This window comes from Myotis yumanensis, unplaced genomic scaffold (genome assembly GCF_028538775.1).
Source record: "Myotis yumanensis isolate MYYU_CA2020_CCGP unplaced genomic scaffold, mMyoYum1.0.hap1 SCAF_22, whole genome shotgun sequence".
Lineage (NCBI taxonomy): Eukaryota > Metazoa > Chordata > Mammalia > Chiroptera > Vespertilionidae > Myotis > Myotis yumanensis.
In genome coordinates, this window is record NW_027223773.1 from 5,735,526 (window position 1) to 5,754,917 (window position 19,392).

At 44.3% G+C, this 19,392-nt stretch overlaps 1 protein-coding gene across 1 annotated transcript in view; it reads right to left on the reverse strand.

The window, feature by feature from the left end:
• DNAH14 (dynein axonemal heavy chain 14) overlaps positions 1 to 19,392 on the reverse strand; it is a 142,861-nt gene that overhangs the window by 57,603 nt on the left and 65,866 nt on the right. The window contains exons 40-50 of the mRNA XM_070401461.1: positions 18,331 to 18,583; positions 16,708 to 16,789; positions 13,353 to 13,579; positions 11,572 to 11,688; positions 8,673 to 8,831; positions 7,521 to 7,656; positions 7,005 to 7,066; positions 5,581 to 5,762; positions 3,477 to 3,605; positions 1,378 to 1,515; positions 624 to 791 (exon numbers count right to left, since the gene is read on the reverse strand). Of these exons, the coding sequence (XP_070257562.1) occupies positions 624 to 791; positions 1,378 to 1,515; positions 3,477 to 3,605; positions 5,581 to 5,762; positions 7,005 to 7,066; positions 7,521 to 7,656; positions 8,673 to 8,831; positions 11,572 to 11,688; positions 13,353 to 13,579; positions 16,708 to 16,789; positions 18,331 to 18,583 (1,653 nt within the window). The remainder of the gene's footprint in view (positions 1 to 623; positions 792 to 1,377; positions 1,516 to 3,476; positions 3,606 to 5,580; positions 5,763 to 7,004; positions 7,067 to 7,520; positions 7,657 to 8,672; positions 8,832 to 11,571; positions 11,689 to 13,352; positions 13,580 to 16,707; positions 16,790 to 18,330; positions 18,584 to 19,392) is intronic.

The window sequence follows — 19,392 nt, forward strand, 5'->3', positions numbered from 1 at the left end:
GCACGTGCCCTTGACCGGAATTGAACCTGGGACCCTTCGGTCCGTCGGCCGACGCTCTAGCCACTGAGCAACACCTTGCCATTTCTTTCCCTGCTGAGAATCGTAGCCAATATTCTAACAGCCTCACGTGGTTTTATCTTTGCATTCTCTGCCTGGAATTATCTTAATGATTCTTTGTAACTGGTTCATGCATAAGCTGCTAATACACAGCAAAACCAATCAATCTGAACTTCCCTTTTTGCCCCTTTTAACAATTTAATATTGAAAATATCAATGAGAGGGAGGGAAGGAGAGAGGGAAGGGGTAGAGAGAGAGGGGAGAGAGTGAGAGACAGAGAGTCAACTCAGTAAAATGACATTTCCCCCATCTTTAACATAAAGAGCAGCGGTTCTCAACCTTCCTCATGCTGCGACCCTTTAATACAGTCCCTCATGTTGTGGTGACCCCCAATTTCATTGTTACAAATTGAACATCATGAAAGCATAGTGATGAATCACAAAAACAATACGTCATTACATATGTGTTTTCCGATGGTCTGAGGCGACCCCTGTGAAGGGGTCGCGACCCCCAGGTTGAGAACCGGCTGATGAAGAGTGAGCCAGGGAATGAATTTTAAGACAAACCTTAAATATATCCCGGAGGTTAAACAGGTAGTGGCACTTCGTTGGCGTCGTCAGCATGTTCTGACAGACTTGATAGTATATAGCGAGAGAACAAGATATTATGTGATCCTTACTTTTCTGAACTTCAGGGGTGAAGTTATGGATGGAGAAATACATTCCCAAATGGACCTTTGGGAAGAAATGGAGTAACTCAGGCGGCCGGAAATTGTAAGGCTAATTCCATCCAATTCCTGCTGCAGAAGGAGATGTGTGAGCTGCGACGGAGGGTTCATCTCATACGCATACAAGTTCTCTGGTTGATCTCTTCCCACCCCCCAACCCTGCCCCCGCCTTCCCTCTGAGATTCCACGGTGTGAAGCCATTTTTCTAATAAGATATTTCAGAATTTTCTCTCTCCTTACTTTTGATCCTATAATAAGAAGAATAACTCGCCACTAGCGAAAAGGGGCTGTGCTTGTTAAGCCGGCTTCCCGAGCCCCAGCCCAGAGACAGTCAGTTTCTGACAACAAGGTCTTGGAATCTACACGGTAGACATCCATGAGCAAGCGCCCAAGTGTTGCTTAACACACCCTGAACTATGTCTTTGAAATGGAGAGGCGAATTATAAGAGGCCAGAAGATGGAGGGGGAGAAATAAAACTCGTCCCCTTCAGAGAACGTTCGTTCGCATTAGGGATGTGAGGCTCTCAGAGTTCCCCTCGCAGCAGGAAATTTACTTTTTTTTCCCCCCAGCAGACACGAGGCGGGCTCGGTACCTGGAAAATAGTCCGCAGGGCGCTCTGTGGAGGATGAGGCAACACGAGGACGGAGAAGTGTTTGAGGAGGCGTGGGCTGATGTCCCCCCTTCCCACGGGAGGCATGCAGGCTGCCACCAGGGAGAGATCTTGAATGTTCTGTGGGAAGAGGGAAAGGGGAAGGGGAACGAAATGGGTCCGTGGACAGTGAAATGGGTTCCCATGTCCCTGAAACGAACCAGAGATTTAAAACCTTTAAGCAAAAAACGATCGAGGTGATTGTTTACTGTCAAACAGCAGGTTCGATGGTCACGGAAATCCACCTTCCTGGCAGAAGCCCACCCTCACATGTAAGATGTGACTTCCAGGAAGCTCTCTACACGTCGCCCGGAAATGGTCAATTTTTAAAAAAGCAGCCGAGGGAAAATGAGCAGGCTGCTCTGGAGGCTGGCTGAGCGGATTCCGGGGAGGCGAGAATTCAGGGGGAGAACCTGCTGAGTGTGTCTCCAGAAAAGCCAGGATGGGCCTGGGGGGAGAAGATGCTGGCTGTGTTCACAGCAATAGCTATTTTTTTTAAAAAAATATATATTTTGTTGATTTTTTACAGAGAGGAAGGGAGAGGGATAGAGAGTCAGAAACATCAATGAGAGAGAAACATCCATCAGCTGCCTCCTGCACACTCCCTATCGGGGATGTGCCCGAAACCAAGGTACATGCCCTTGACTGGAATCGAACCTGGGACCCTTGAGTCCGCAGGCTGACGCTCTATCCACTGAGCCAAACTGGCCAGGGCCCTTTTTTTTTCTTCTTAACATATTTTTATTGATATCAGAGAGGAAGGGAGAGGGGGGGAGAGAGAGAGAGAGAAACATCAATGAGAGAGAATCACTGATCGGCTGCCTCCCGCATACTCCACACACCCTCCACCGGGGATCAAGCCCACAACCCAGGCATGTGCCCCTGACTGGAATCGAACCTGGGACCCTTCAGTCCGCAGGCCGATGCTCTATCCACTGAGCCAAACAGGCTAGGGCTGATCTGTGTTCATGAAAATAAAGATGAGAGTAGTCTGACATAGGGATTAGCTTTTCTCATATGCATTAACTGCTGATGAACTATTCATGTGCCTAACAACAGTGAGTATTATCTGACTCAGAAACTGGACCTATGGGACATACTAGTGACTTTTACCAGGATCTAATCCTACCAAAAGGAGCATTTCTATGACCCCACGGCCCGGTGCTAAATCGCAAAGATGTCACCGGCATGGCTAATTTTCTTGCTGTACATGTTCATTTCACCAGATTTTCGAAATTGCTCACTGAATTCACTCAACATTATTATAAATACCTAATTTATTGTTAAGTAACAATAAAAGGAATTTTAGAGACAAAATAGGAAGGTTTAGGGAGCCTTAGAAATAAAGAAGGTGCATGGGAGAGGAATGCATAGATGGGGGCTTGGAGACCCAAAATGCTTATCTTACTTGTACAGAGGATAGAGAAAGGCCACAGGATTGGGGGGGGGGGGGGAGGTAAGAAGGCATACATTCACAGAGGATAAAGAAAAGTCACAGGATATGGTGCAAGAGAAGGAGAAAGAGGGGGGGGACCATGCGGGGGGGGGCGGGGGGGTCGGGGGGGCACCCCCCCCCCCCCCCCCGCCCCCGCCCCCCCCCCCCCCCCCCCCCCCCTTGGACCCCTGGGGGAAGGGTCAGGGTCAAACAAAGAACTGCAGGATATATAAGCTGGAGACAAAGGGACACGAGACAGATTTTTTTAGATTACAGATTTTCAGACTTTTGGATTTAGATTTTTTCCCATGAGAGAGAGAGAGAGAGAGAGAGAGAGAGAGGAAGAGAGAGAGAGAGAGAGAGAGAGAGAGAGAGAGAGAACACGCACAGGCTTTTCCCACTTGGGGGCCCCTCCCCAGGGGGGTCCCCTTTGGGGACTCCTCTGCCCAGATGGAGTTTGTATATGCTTCCACTAAACTTCTACACTCTTATTAAAGAAATCTGTTAGTCCACAAATTTATTCTTCATCTTCATCGGACAAGGACCCACGAGAAGAAGTCTGCACCCTGAGCCCCCACGTTTCAACAATATTAAACGTGAACTTTACCTTCCACGCAATTTTTTCAGTATCAAAAACTCCTCCCAAGTCCAGTAATTGCCTGATCAGTTCCAGGGGTGGTTGTGCTCCGTACTTATCTGCTTCCGGCATATTCAGGTCGTCAATGAATATTACAATCTGAAGGAAGGCACAGATTTAAAATGCATTAATTAGTATTCCTTTCTTTAAAGTGTGAATTAGGGATAGTAATTATGCGATGGCATGAGAACAAAATCACCAGGAGTAATGACATGTCTTTTTCTACTAAAAAGCAGCCGACCAAATTCTATTCTGATATGGCTTTCAAAAACAATGCTTTAAAAAATAGCAGAAACTCCACTCCCTTCCTACAGACCTCCATGGACAGCAGCTAGAAATGCAGTTGATGCTGGATAAAGTAATCCAATTGTGCCTTTTACCAAGGAACACACGTGATTATTACTCACTTAACATTTACTCATTGAGTGGGCGAGGCTCTGTGTTAGGTGTGCAGGTATTTATTTCCTACTAGAGGCCCAGTGCACAAGATTCGTGCACTGGAGGGTGGGGGCGGGGGGGCCCCTCAGCCCAGCCTGCGCCCTCTCGCAGTCCAGGAGCCCTTGGGGGATGTCCGACTGACAGCTTAGGCCCCTTCCCCGGACATCCTTAGCACTGCTGCCTGCACCGCTGCACTCGCCAGTCGCGAGCCTGGCTCCTGGATTGAGCGTCTGCCCCCTGGTGGTCAGTGTGCATCATAGTGACCAGTCATTCTGCAGTTCGGTCAATTTGCATATTACCCTTTTATTATATAAGAAGACGGGCCCTGGTTTAGGAATGTCACTGCCACGTGGAACTAGACTTTTACAATTCTGCTTCAAATGCTGTTGCAGAGAATTCAGATGCATTTCCAATTTTCAAGCATGTTACTTTTAATGTTAATAACGTGCCAGGTAGACAGGGGAAGACTAAGGAACGCCCACACTATTTCAAGGAAGCAGGAGTTGTCCGAGTTATAACGAGGCTGCTCTTTCAACACTGTGGATACCATCAGTTTCTCTTTTTCTTTCTTTCTTTTTAAAAAAATATATTTTTATTGATTTCAGAGAGGAAGGGAGAGGGAGAGGGGGAGAGAGAGAGATAGAAACAACAATGAGAATGAAACATTGATCGGCTGCCTCCTGCACACCCCCTACTGGGAATCATGCCAGCAACCTGGCATGTGCCCTTGAGCGGAATCGAACCTGGGACACTTTAATCTGCAGGCCAAATTTCTATTATATATACATATATATATACTAGAGGCCCTGTGCATGAAATTCCCTCAGCCCGGCCTGCACCCTCTCACAATCCAGGACCCCCTCGGGAGATGTCGGGATCGGGCCTAAACTGGCAGTAGGACATCCCTCTCACAATCTGGGACCGCTGGCTCCTAACCACTCACCTGCCTGCCTGCCTGATCGTCCCTAACCACTCTGCCTGCCTGCCTGATCGCCCCTAACCACCTCTGCCTTGGCCCCTGCAGCGGCGGCTTCGTCTGGAAGGACGTCCGGAAGGTCGTTCGGCTGTCCGGTCTAATTAGCATATTACGCTTTTATTAGTATAGATTTTTTTAAAAAATCAATTTCAGAGAGGAAGGGAGAGGGAGAGAGAGAGATAGAAACATCCATGATGAGAGAGAATCATGGACCGGCTGCCTCCTGCACGCCCCCTACTGGGGATCGAGCTCGCAACCCGGACACGTGCCCTTGACTGGAATCAAACCCGGGACCCTTCAGTCCGCAGGCCGACGCGCTATCCACTGAGCCAAGCCGGCTGGGGCCCAAATTTCCGTCTTAAAAGCGTTTTTACAGTAATGGTCAGAAGTGTATGTTACCCGTGTGCTGTTTATTAGTATGGATACAGGGGTCCTCAAATTACGGCCCGCCGAAAACATTCATCCGGCCCGCCGGGTGTTTTTGCCGCCGCTGCCTGTCCTGCTTAGCAGCCGACTCGTCCCGGGCCCGCAGTGCGCATGTGTGGAATGTCTGAGGGACAGTGAACCGGCCCCCTGTTTAAAAAGTCTGAGGACCCCTGGATTAGACCAATCCCGGGAGAAGTGCCAGCGGAAGCAGCAGCTCACTGGGGGGTGCTTTACCCTGCTGTTCCTTGGGGCCCCGAGAGTGTCCTTATTTATCCTCCTCAGCTTCTTCAGGATCATCTCCTTGGCCTTGGCAGCCGTCATCTTGATGCCAAAGTTGATGGTCGAGGTTATAACTCCTTTGTGATGATCTTTAAAGGAGCTGTCTTCAGCTTTCCCCGGCTTCTTAGGAATCTTATCTACGATGCCAAACACAGAACGGAAAGCAAATTTAGAACCGTTTTCAAAATGCGCTTCTTAATCCTAAGGCGTTAAAAAAAAAAAAATTACAAAAATCGCATCATTTTACTATTCTGTTGGCAGTTTAAAGAAACCGCTCTGCGGACAGATCAGCGAGAGAGGACACGCTGACCTGGAGGTGTTTTCCAAACATTTCCTTACTTTTCCGTGGGAAACTGTCCCTTTCCAACCACAGCCCGAGGTGAAGGTCCGGATGCTCAGGGAAGCCTCTCTTTGTTGGTGCACAACAGACACATGTAACTTTTAATGCCTTCAAATGGGTTCGATTTGCAATATACACTTTTACAAATGAAACTACACGTGCCAGAGCCGAAAGCAGCACTTGCGGTACCCACCAAATGCATCAGAATCAGAACTCGTTCTCGGAAGGGCTATGGAGATGGGGCTGCAGCAAAAGCAAAAGAAAAATACAACCCCTGCCCGGCTGGCGTGGCTCAGGGGTTGAGCATCGGCCTAGGAACCAGGAGGTCAGGGTTCGATCCCCGGTCAGGGCACATGCCCGGGTTGCGGGTTCAGTCCCCAGTGTGGGGCGTGCAGGAGGTAAGCGACCATTGATTCTCTCTCATTACTGATGTGTCTCTCTCTCCCCCTTCCTCTCTCTGAAATCAATAAAAGCCTATTTTAAGAACAACCACAACAAATAAAACCCGAAGTCAAACGACACCTGTGGCGGGATCAGTGGCCAGGCTCCCTCCCCCTTTCCACAGCGAGTCTGGGCCACCCCACCCTCTCCTCTTCACAAGTGGCGTTGCTGCTGCCGGACGGCACAGTCAGGATTTTCAGGACGAGGTTCCTGAAGGTCCAGGCGTGTTTCTGTCAGACAGTCTGATGGGAGAACTCCTGAACCATGACCGTCCTACGGCCGTGTCTACCCGGCACTCCAGAGTAGAACGGGCAGGTGCTGCCTTGGTTCCGTCCAGACGGAGTCTGAGTCCCACTGCCGAGCCAGAGCACCCATCCTCCTGGTGAGCACACACCACACTCCCTGAGACAAGCATCCCGGCTCTTGAGTGGAACAGAACAGCTGGAGGGGGTAGGACAGCTGGGAGGGTAGTGGACATTTTGGGGGACATTTTATCTTAAACGGTCATTTGAACTTTTCATTCTGAGATCCCCGACAGCACAGAACGACTTGTGTGTCACCGAGGGAGGAAGGGTTTGAAGCTCCCGTAAACACTTACCTTGACTTCCAGCTCCTGTCCTATAAGACTCGGAAAGCAAGGCGCTGATGTTCTGCCGCAGGCTAGCGGGGGAAGACATTGTAAGGTTCCAGATGAGCTCATTTACCTTGGCAGCCTAGTCTTGCACGAATTTCGTGCATCGGGCCTCTAGTATTTATATATTTGATGAGAAGGAAATATATTTCTAGTGCAAACAAAACCAAGTATATGCGACACTGTATTTGTATATTTAGGTACATTTTTCTAAGAAGGAAAATACTTTATAGCTTTGCTTTGTTAGGTCAAAGAACTACAATTTTAAGTTTAGTTATATTAAAAATAAATGTCAGAATTTCTCACTTAAAGGAATTAATTTAGTTAATACTATGGAAAAGTGAAGCTTTCCTTAACTCCTTTTTTTGAATATTTCTGCATTTTTACATAACACATTTGCTTTTTAAAACAAGGCATAGTTAGATATTAAAGCAAACTTTTTTTTCTGCCAGACAAATCAAACGTGGAGTTTAATGAATACACTACCTTAACTTTTTAATTTCGTTATATAGTAGGACTTCTCCTAAAATTGACTCATATTTCACATCGAATCCTCCTGAGCCCTCCAACTTGGCAAGCATCTGTTTAATGGCGCTGGTTTTCCCAATACCAAAGTCTCCTAACGGAGGGCGGGGGGTGGGGGCGGGGGGGGGGAGAAAAGGATACATTAGGTTAGATTTACATGCAAGAAAACGAACAGATGCTAACATATTAAATAAACTAATAACATTTTCTTTGATTTGAAAATTGCATGAAAAGTATGTTTTTGCTCTTCCCTTTAAAAAATAAAATTATGGTGGAGGATGGATGAACCAAGCAGTTCCTATGAAAACCTCTCCAAGAATTTAATTTATATCTCTTATGAAAGAGTATAACAGGAATTAACCATTGTTTTTCTCTAATATGCATTTGCACTTGTCACAAATATTTTTGCATGACTACTACAGGCAATTAATTTCCCTGAATGTTTTTACAACACAACCTGGGGGAGAATTGGAATAAACCCCTCCTTGGGGAAGCCATGACCTTAGTACAATTCACCAAAGAGTAAAGCCATTTCCTTAATCCACCCTGGAGGCCACGGACGGTTATCTGAGCTTCCACACCCCTGTTGCCCGAGTCCTTTGAGGACAGAACTGGGAAGGTGATTTTGTTGCCTCTGGTCAAAGACAACAGAACTTGGGAGAGTTGGAAACGGTGGCTGAATGGGTTGAAGTAAACATTAAACCAGAGCAGGAGCTGCACTAGTCGGTCCTTTGAAATTTGAGCGCTGGCTTGAGGATGTACGTGTGCAACGTTTTTGGAAATCGGGCAATTTATTTTTCATGTTTCTTCGCGTGCAGGTATGTGTGCAGATTTAATGGAACCAGCCAACCCTACGACCGCCAGTGGCCCTTGAAGGACCTCAGCCCACAGGCACTCAGCCACAGTTCTCCTGGGACTTGTCAGGAAGGTGATGGGAAAGTGAGAGAGACTTGGCAAAAGTGGGGAGGTGTGATTCGGACACTGTCGGTGGGAATAGCTAAAGCTTTTTAGGGCGTCCCCCCGCCCCCCCGACTTATAAAACGGGTGGACAATAATCGCTAAGCCTCTTCCTGACTCTGAACTTCTGCTGCTGCTGCTATTTCTTCGAACCTGTGAGAAGGACAGGGCAGAAGCTCTTCAGAAGGAGGGTGATGAGGAAGGACAGGCAGGTGGTGTCCCGGGTGGCGGTGTGGTTCACGGTCTCCCCGTATTCCGTGATCTTCAGGATGCTTTCCCCGGGGCCTTGCGGATCCGCTAGGATTGAGGTTCCTAAGGTAACATTTAAAAAAGAAAGTTTCAGATCATCTATAATAATAAAAGGGCAATATGCTAATTAGACCAGATGTCTTCCGGACGTCCTTCCTGATGAAGTCGGCCCGAGGGAAGCCAGCCCAGGTCCCAGGTGCCTGCTGGCGGCCGGAGGAGGGAAGCAGCCCGGGTCCTGGAGGGAAGCCGGTGCCGGCAGCTGGGCGAAGGAAGGCCTACTCCTGCAGGGATTTTCGTGCATCGGGCCTCTAGTCTGTCAATAAATGTTAACTTCATCTTTTAGGAGCTAAATACTTCCTGGAAAAGCGGGTACGTTACAGAGCCATTGAAACATATACACGTGAGGCAGAGCTGTGGCAAGGGCTGAAGGGTCCCTGCTGATCTCAGAGGTTGTGCCTTTCATTCAGACTCTGCTCGGGTGAGCTCCCCGCACGCCTGCTAAGCCCACCAGGTGCAGACAGACCCTCCTGCCACCCCGCCTACTAATCTGCTCTCCTGCCATCCTTTCTAAAGGTACTTTAGTGAAGGCCTGGGGTGAGGGGGTGACAAACGGGACATCTGTAATACTTTCAACAATAAAGATAAATGAAGAACAAGCCAGCAAAAAACCAACAACAGAAAAAGTACTTCACTTCTTTGATAACTAGAGGCCCGATGCACGAAATTCGTGCAAGAATAGGCCTTCCTTTCCCGGGCTGCTGGCACCAACTTCCCTCTGGCACCCGGGACCCAGGCTTCCCTCGCAGCCACAGCTTCGTCCGGAAGGTCATCCGGAAGGACGTCTGGTCTAATTAGCATAATACGCTTTTATTATGATAGATCCTTCTCCCCTGCCACTATCTGCTTTTCATTGTATTGGAATTTTCCATTGGACAAACACACATGTGCTAGTAAAAACCAGGTGAATATAGGCAATTTTATATGAATTAAAACAGACCCCCTTCCCCCCCAAAAAACCTAAACCAATCTTCCTTATTCCCAAGGCTCCCTAATACCATCAAATTCTTTCCCCCATTACACAGCCACAACTCTCAAAAGGGATAAATATAACAGAACCTCACTTCCTCAACTTTTATTCACTCTTTTTTAAATTAAAAACTGAATAGCTAAAACGTTTACCTGGTACACAGTTCAACAGTATGTGAAGGTATGCACTGCACGGTTATATATCCTAGTCATCCCTATATCCTAGTCAACTATTTCCCACACTCTAGAAAAGACCAACACTTTCCTATAGGAGTGGTACCCTAAAATACCACGTTATGTGCATCGATACCCAGTTATGTTTTTTCTATGTAATAGTAAAAACTAAGATCAAAATGACCCAATCAATGTTAGCACTAACATGTGATAAACAATCCATAGGTTTTATTTTTTTAAAATATATTTTATTGATTTTTTTACAGAGAAGGAGAGGGATAGAGAGTTAGAAACATCGATGAGAGAGAAACATCGATCAGCTGCCTCCTGCACACCCCCCACTGGGGATGTGCCTACAACCAAGGTACATGCCCTTGACCGGAATTGAACCTGGGACCATTCAGTCCAAAGGCTGACTCTCTATCCACTGAGCCAAACCGGTTAGGGCAATTCATAGGTTTTAAATAAATATGATCAACCACTAATACTTACTGGGACAAATATTGTATAATAGAACCCTGCTATTTCCAACTGAAATGAATTTGGAGTTAGAACTTTCTGGATGGTTTATGACTTGATAGCTCTGGTTGTTTTCTGTAAAAATTCTTATAACCACACTATGAAATTCTTTGATGAGTGAAACCTAATCTCAAGGCAAATCGATGCAATTTGCATATTGAATTCCTTGTATTTGCATAATGAATTCCTTGTATTTGCATAATGAATTCCTTATATTTGCATACTGAATTCCTTGTATTTGCAAGAAATCGACATGAAGCTTCATCATTAAATTCCTGCCTCAACCTTCAACCAAGCTCTCAAAATACTACAACTTTCTATGTATTTTTTTTTCTTACGTTTGTATAAGGTTGAGAACAAAAACAATATAGCATATATGGATGTCGGTCACACTATGATTATTCTGTTCTAATTTAAAGTTTCCTTTACAATTAACTGCAGTATGTACATATGTTTTTCCTGTTTTAGAAGAGGCCCTCTCCCCTTTTCTCCTTTCACTGATCCCAGCTACGTAAAATAATATTTCCACTAGTAAGACTTTCCATGAACTACAGTTTTACAATGTACAACCACCTTAATCAAATGCATTCCAACTTTCTCCGAAACCAAACATGTTTTTTAAAAAAATATATAATTTATTGACTTTTTTTTTTTTTTTTTACAGAGAGGAAGGGAGAGGGATAGAGAGTTAGAAACACTGATGAGAGAGAAACATCGATCAGCTGCCTCCTGCACACTCGCTACTGGGGAGGTGCCCGCAACCAAGGTACATGCCCTCGACCGGGATCGAACCTGGGACCCTTCAGTCCACAGGCTGATGCTCTATCCACTGAGCCAGTTAGGGCCAAAGATGTTTTTTAATAAAAGACACGTTTTGTAAACATATAGGGTGGAGCAAATGTAGGTGTACAACTGTGAGTACACGAAACACAATCTATTCTTGTATTATTCATTACTTATTGGTTCCTGCACAAACTTGGAATCCATCAGGCCTCCAAGTTGCTGACATAACTACCGTACTTTTACATATGAAGTATTCCTAATATTTTAGAGAAATCAGAGCACAGTCCCGGTAATGACTTACCTCTCTGAATTAGTGTCTGGACGTTGGGAAGCAGTTCTGACCATCTAATGAACTCGCACTGCTGTAAGTCCACAAAATACCCAAAGACAGACGACTCGCCAGTTGGGAGGGTCATGCCTACATTTGAAAAGAATAAGTGAAAAACATGAATAAATCCAAGTAACAACGAGGTTCACTTATATGGAATGTTTCTCGCATGACCTGATCTCTATTTGAAAGATTTGGCTGTTGAGCCAGAAATAAGAAATATTCACCAGGGTATAGAGCCAAATATGTAGAATAAGCCTATTTTTTTCTTCTAATCTTTAATTATATAAAAACAAAGTTTTGTTGACTTTTGGTCTCTTTTTTTTGTATCCGGAAAGCAAGGGGAATCATGATCTGATATCCTTTGAAATCTTGCCCGTAGGTTTTGCTTATTACTAGAGCTGGATATTATCAAATGCCAGTAATGCGTTGGTTATACATGAGAAAATTCTGATACTCATTTGCAAATGACATTTACTTCACTATTATAAAAGTCACTAATTCTGTCAATAGATTCTGGAAAGTACAGAACAAACAAAGCAAACGAATTTAGCCATGGTCTCACCATACAAAGAGAACAGTGTTGGCATTTGATATATTCCTCTGAATCATTTATAAAAATTTTTTAAATATATTTTTTTTATTGATTTCAGATACTTTGCTACATCAGACAAACTAGTAGGATTTGTGCATTTGGTAATGTTTCGAGCTCTCCCTTCACTTAGCAAATATATTCATGTTCAATATTTTGTCTCTTTTTTGATACCTTATCTGTTCCAAAGTCCCTTTAACCAATTAACAGCTAATTGGGGAGGTTTACTGTTTCTAACTACAAGGGTAGGTTCCACTTACCAGAACTGCTTCAAAAAATACAAATACTAAAGAAATCTAAAAATCATTCCAAAAATATTAGAAAATCTGAGCCAGCAGATTTCAAAAAAGAAACATGAAACAATAATAATCTTCTTCTACTGAAGTTCCTACTACATGGTGATGCGTACAAATAGATCCAGCCATATAGCTGATGAGCTCCCCCGGCTAAGCTCAGGTTCAAGGCTTTATATTTTTTAAAAAATATATTGTTTATTGACTTCAGAGAGGAAGGGAAAGGGAGAGATAGAAACATCAGTGATGAGAGAGAATCACTGATCGGCTGCCTCCTGCACACCCCCTTACTGGGGATCGAGCCCAAAACCCAGGCATGTACCCTTGACTGGAATCAAACCCAGGACCCTTCATTCCACAGGCTGATGCTCTATCCACTGAGCCAAACCAGCCAGGGCTCAAGGCTTTATCTTTATCTTTGTTCTGCCTTACACTGAGTTATAGCTTCTTGTCGCAAGAAGAATCAACCAGGAATCTAGTTTTCTCCAGTCTCTTTCGCTGGAGAAAGGGTGTTGGAATGTCCTTATTGACCCTCGTTTACCTGGAAGGTCCACACTTTAAAAGGTAGGGCCAGTCCTAAAGGATTTCAAACGTTTCTTCTAAAGCAGTGGTTCTCAACCTTCCTCATGCCACGACCCTTTAATACAGTTCCTCATGTTGTGGTGACCCGCAATTCCATTGTTACAAATTGAACGTAAGTAAAGCATAGTGAGTAATCACAAAAACAATATGTCATTATAGATGTGTTTCCCGATGGTCTTAGGCGACCCCTGTGAAAGGGTTGTTCGACCCCCAAAGGGGTGGCGACCCACAGGTTGAGAACCGCTGTAAAGGAAGCAGAACTTTGACTTCTCCTTCCCAGAACTCACCTACTTCTGGGCTTTCAAACAATTCATGAACAAGATGGTCAAAGTCATAGGTTACTTTCGCAAGAGAAGCAGGTTCAAAACTTGAAAACATGAGTTCGTCGTCTTCATGTTCGTCTTCACGTTTCAAAGTTCCTCCGAACGCCCAAGTGAACGCAAACACGAAGAGCTTTTCAATCACTGTCGTTAGCTTGTCGGGGTATTTCTCCAGAAACCACAGACTCTCAGCGCTGGAGGAGGTCAAGGCAGAGGGGCGGCGGTTAACCCTTGTAGGAGGCACGCGGTCACTTATTTCAAACTTCACAGCCAGGTTTCATTATTAAAAATTCCCATAGTTAAGTGCGGACCTAAAAATTTTGTTCTGTATTTCTTGAGGTCGTCGGCTCTCGAGATAAAATTCAAAGTTAGTGTGTAATTTTCCTTTGGGAAGTCATGTCAATTAGACACGGCTACTGTTTCTCCTTTCAAGGCACCATGTGTATAAGAGGGTTGTAGTCAGCTTTTACTTAATTAGTAGACACGATTCACTTTTATTTTAAGTCAGTGTATGAGCTGAGAGTTTGGAAGAGGATCTGGTAATTCTTCATATTAGCGAGTGACAAGTGACTAGACCAGCGGTTCTCAACCTGTGGGTCGCGATCCCTTTGGGGGTCGAACGACCCTTTCACAGGGGTCGCCTAAGACCATTGGAAAACACATCTATAATGACATATTGTTTTTGTGATTAGTCACTATGCTTTAATTATGTTCAATTTGTAACAATGGAATTGGGGGTCACCACAACATGAGGAACTGTATTCAAGTGCCGTGGCATTAGGAAGGTTGAGAACCACTGGACTAGACCCTCACTACTACCTGAGCCCCAGGGTTGGCTTAGTTCAACCTGGCTGAAGCCAGGTGCTTCGAGTCCGGGACAGTCACCTCCCAGTTGGGTCTACCCAGGTCACCCTGGTCTCTGGGACCCTGAACTTCCTTAGTGAAAGGGCTGAGGCCTAGGATGGGACGGCATGAGAGGTTTGGGCCTGACCTGAAGACATTTAAAACAGCTCAGGATTTCGCATTACCATACAATTATTTCTAAATTGTAAAAATCCTGAAAATATTATCACCGAACTGAAATTTACTGGCAATCATCCATGGACATTGCATGCATACAAATCTATTAGAAATTTCTCAAAACTCAGAGGGAAGGTAGGGGAGGGTGGGGGTGAGGGGGAGAGATCAACCAGAGGACTTGTATGCTTGCATATAAGCATAAGCGATGGATGTGGACAACAGGGGGTGAGGGTGAGGGCAGGATTGGGGGGATGAGGGGACATTGGGGGGATAAGGACACATTTGTCATATCTTAACCAATAAAGGGAACAAAAGAAATTTCCAGTCGTATGTCATTGTTTACTCAGCAACTATTTCTTGAATTCTGACTCTATGTAAGTTACTCTACACAAAGCAAACAGGACCCCTGGTTTCCAGGACAAGAAAATGAACAGTAAACCACGTTCAGGGTAAAGAGTGAACAGTCAAGCGTACCGTTAGAGAACATTAGCAGAGATAACGAATTTAGATTGTGGGGATCAGGGAAGGCCTCCCTGAAGAAGCTGCCGTTATACTGAGATCAGAAGAATGAGTGAGATTTGGCAAGACGTAGGGGGCAAAGCATTTGAGCAGAAGGAATATAGGTACCCAGACTAGGAGGTCAAAGTCATGACTAATACGAGGAACAAAAAATGAAAGGAAGACCGGGGTCACTGAAGTACATATATAGTTAGTGGACGAGATTAGGAGAGGAGGCTGGGGAGGGGGGAAGGAGCGCTTAAAGCTGTACCAAGGCATTTTCCCTTCATTTTGAGTGTAACGGGAAGTCGCTGACTATGAAAAGGAACATTCTCATTTATGTTTTTTAAAAAAATCAAACACTTGCATATAAATATCAGGAGGCACGTATAAGCATATTAGTCACAGTAGTATTTGTTATAACAAAAATTGAAAACAACAGATAAACTGTGACATATTTGTACAATGGACTACAGTCAATAGTGAAATTAGAGTAGTCACAGGGACATAACATTGAACAAAAATGCAGGACACAGCCCTGCCGGTGTGGCTCAGTGGTTGAGCGTCGACCTAGGAACCAGGAGGTCACGGTTCGATCCCCGGTCAGGGCACGTGCCTGGGTTGCAGGCTCAGTCCCCAGTGTGGGGCGTGCAGGAGGCAGCCGATCAATAATTCTCTCTCATCACTGATGTTTCTCTCTCTCTCTCTCTCTCTCCCCCTTCCTCTCTGAAATCAATAATAAAAATATATTTTAAAAAATGCAGGACACAGAAGAACCTAGAAAGTGATCCCGCTAAGGTTTCAAAAAAACGCCAAGTTAAAAAATATATTGTTAGGGAATACATTAGAACACAAAACCCAGAGTAGCAGTTACCTCACATGACAGGGTACCATAAAATCTGGGTACACAGGGGACCTCACAGATAAATTAATATGTGTTTTTCTGTAACAAAACGGTGTGCATGTGGGTATTTGTGCATGCTACTTCTATCGTACATTTTATAAATGTTCCTTTATGGCGACTTGCTCTTTAATACAAATTCGAGATGATATATGGTTATCATGTTAAGAATAGACTGGAATAATTGGGGAAACGAATTATTCATCATCTGTGACAACAGTACAGGCGAGAAATCATGAAGGTCTGGGCTAGAATGCTGGTAAGCAAGATGTACACAAATGAATGAAGGTGAAGGCAGAGGTGACAGGAAGAATAAAAACCGTATGAAGGGTGTTCTATCATTTAAAAGCAAATGTGACGTGTATGTCTCAGGGATTCCCAGTGAGATGCAGGAAGGCCTCGAGAGGTACTTTCCTGTCCTGCTAACGGCAGAAGAACTGCAGAGTTAATCATTTCGACAGTTGTGATTTACTGAGCACTTACTATGTCCAAGGCACTAGTCTATGTATCTAGCACATCGCATTATTCCACTTTTTAAAAACGAGAATATACAGGCTCAAAAACACATAGTAACTGGTTCAATACTTCTCACCCCATAAAGGGCAGATTCATCAATTATGTGCATGTCAAGTTTATTTTTCCCTCAAATATGGTACAGAACTTGGACAAATGTATTCGTATCATCCACATACCTTCGCATAAAAACCTGGTGACCTTGTATTAGATATACAAGATGCTATCTGAGCTGGAAAAAAATAAATTTAAGTGAATGTTGATGCTATAAAAGTATTATAATTTTGGCGTCATAAAAGTATTGGTTTATGGACACGTAATTTTGTGCCTATTCGAGTGTTTGGCAAGTAGTATGTACTAAAACACGTCTGTTGAATGCAGGCAACTGACCTCTTTTCCACCTTCTTTAATTTGACAGGAACTTTTAAATGCTGAGAACTTCTGTCAGTTGCAATGTTCTTCGAATCTTCACCTTAAAAAGGAAAGAGTATTTCCCCACAGTTATCAAGAGACTTAAAATTTAGCTGGTGAATGACTGAGGGTTCACTCGGAACACTGTTTAGTTTGAGCATCGACCTAGGAACCAGGAGGTCACGGTTCGATCCCCGGTCAGGGCACATGCCTGGGTTGCAGGCTCAGTCCCCAGTGTGGGGCGTGCAGAAGGCAGCCAATCAATAATTCTCTCAGTGGGGAGCATCTTTGTTTTATCTACAGCATCTTAAGAAGTTACCTTACCTGGCCGGAGCGGGAGTTACGTTTCTAAGAAAAGAGGAGCAGAGAATGTACCCGCAATTTGTCTGAATTGATCCTTCTTTATTTGAAGCCAAAATCTGCACACTCTTTTCTTTATTCTACTCTGGCGATTTTTTTTTTTTTTTGGTAAGTCTGATTGTTCCAAAATGAAGACTTTAAAACATTCAGATATGTTTTTAATAGGGTGCACATTGCAAGCTAAGTAATAAATGGGTCCTAATAAAGTGAAGCATGAAAAGCAGAAACCTGTATGCTTTCAAATACGAAATGTATCAAAACAAACCTCAAACACGTGTACTGTAGGCAGACAGTAACCGTCTCCCTCCTAACCCCACCACCCACTTTTCTGTCTAAGTCCTCCATTCCACAGAGAAACACAAAGAATGAATGATTATTCATCCTTCCGTTTAGCTAATGCTTTAAATCATGTTTGTTTTCTTTATGTTAAAAATGTAGTTTTCTTGTAAAACAGACAGAAGTACAAAAAGTATACAGAAGAAAACAGCAATCACCCATAATTTCAACACCCACAAATAATCATCATTAAATGTTGATGCCTTTCATTATGGTCTTTAATATAAATATGTACTATTTAAATGTTAAATATAGGACATTTAAAAAATTGAATTTAAATAAAAAATTAGAGACTTTGGTTCTCATTCTATTTGTTTATCTATTTGTAATATATTTTATTAATTTCAGAGAGGAAGGGAGAAGGAGAGAGAGAAGAAATATCAATGATGGGAGAGAATCATTGATTGGCTGCCTCCTGCACGCCCCCTACTGGGGATCGAGCCTGCAACCCGGGCATGTGCCCTTGACCAGAATCGAACCTGGGACCCTTCAGTCCGCAGGCCGATGCTCCATCCACTGAGCCAAACTGGCTAGGGCTTCTGCTTTTTATTTTAAGACTCCCTTCACGTCTCTCCAATGAAACATGATACTGTTGCAGCATCATTGATTAATCCATTCTTCTATTGCTGGGATTCAGATTCTTGCTGTTTGTATAATTATAAATAATTCTGTTCTAGATAAAGCTCCTTGTGCTAAATCTGAACACTTCTGTGATTATTTCTTTATAATAAATTCCTAGGATAAGAAGCACTGGAGTATATGGTTATTTTTAGCATAGGTTATCAAATGCATCACCAAGAAAGGCTGCATCAGTTTATACCACGGATACCTTCTGTGAGCGTTTATATTTCAGCACATTAGCTAACATATGGCATCCTTAGTATGACTTAGGGAGGAAAAACTTACATTGTCCAAAGCCTCCATTTTTACCCATGAATTCAAAGAAGGCGTCCAGAATTCTGCAGAGCGTTGTAACGATTGTGATGTTCTGGACGGGAAATGGCTGAAACTTCTGATGTTTCTCTATAAACTGTAGCCCATCTTTGACACTATTTTTAATCAAGAACTCAAGACAATCCACTCCTGAGGGACTCATCATTTTAGACGTCTTCGCAAGCCACGACTTCACGTAAGGCTCCCATCCCAGATCAACAGGATCCTGACAACGAACCGCACAAGATAATTTTAGGTAAATGACAGTGTCCGCCTACTTTCTACCTCTTTAATCCCCCAATGCCAAGTGCGGTTTAGAACCATCCTTCCTTCAAAGGCAAGTGATCAAAAAAGCCCAAGGAACTACCCTTCTCTGGGTAGTTCTTTGTGATTCTTTTTTTTTTTTTTTTAAATATATTTTATTGATTTTTTACAGAGAGCAAGGGAGAGAGACAGAGAGCCAGAAACATCGATGACAGAGAAACATCGATCAGCTGCCTCCTGCACATCTCCCACTGGGGATGTGCCCGCAACCAAGGTACATGCCCTTGACCGGAATCGAACCTGGGACCCTTCAGTCCGCAGGCCGACGCTCTATCCACTGAGCTAACCCGGTTTTGGCTCTTTGTGATTCTTAATGGCAGTCCTGCAAGTCAACAGCATGGGGCCCGGGGGGGGGGGGGGTGTGTGTGTGTATGTGTAGAGAGGTGCGCTGGGCTATGCGTACGTGGTGAGGGCACTGCTTCCCCAGGAAGTCAGCACCGTCCCTAGCGTCATTCATTAGATTGAGTTATGCAGATCAGAAGAAGGGCGAACAGTGGCTAATCGTGGATTTCATGCGTGGGAGACCCTTATATCTGGTTGTCTTCCGTCTCTTCGCCATCTCCTGGGAATGCGTTTCACAAGTCCTCAGAGTCTGCGGTGGGTGTGAAAAGGCTTCCCACCAGCAGCCTCACCCGACTATTGAAGGCACTCCTGACTCACAGTTGTGGAAAATAGCCACGTTCCAATTACTGAGTAGTATTAACAAAACTG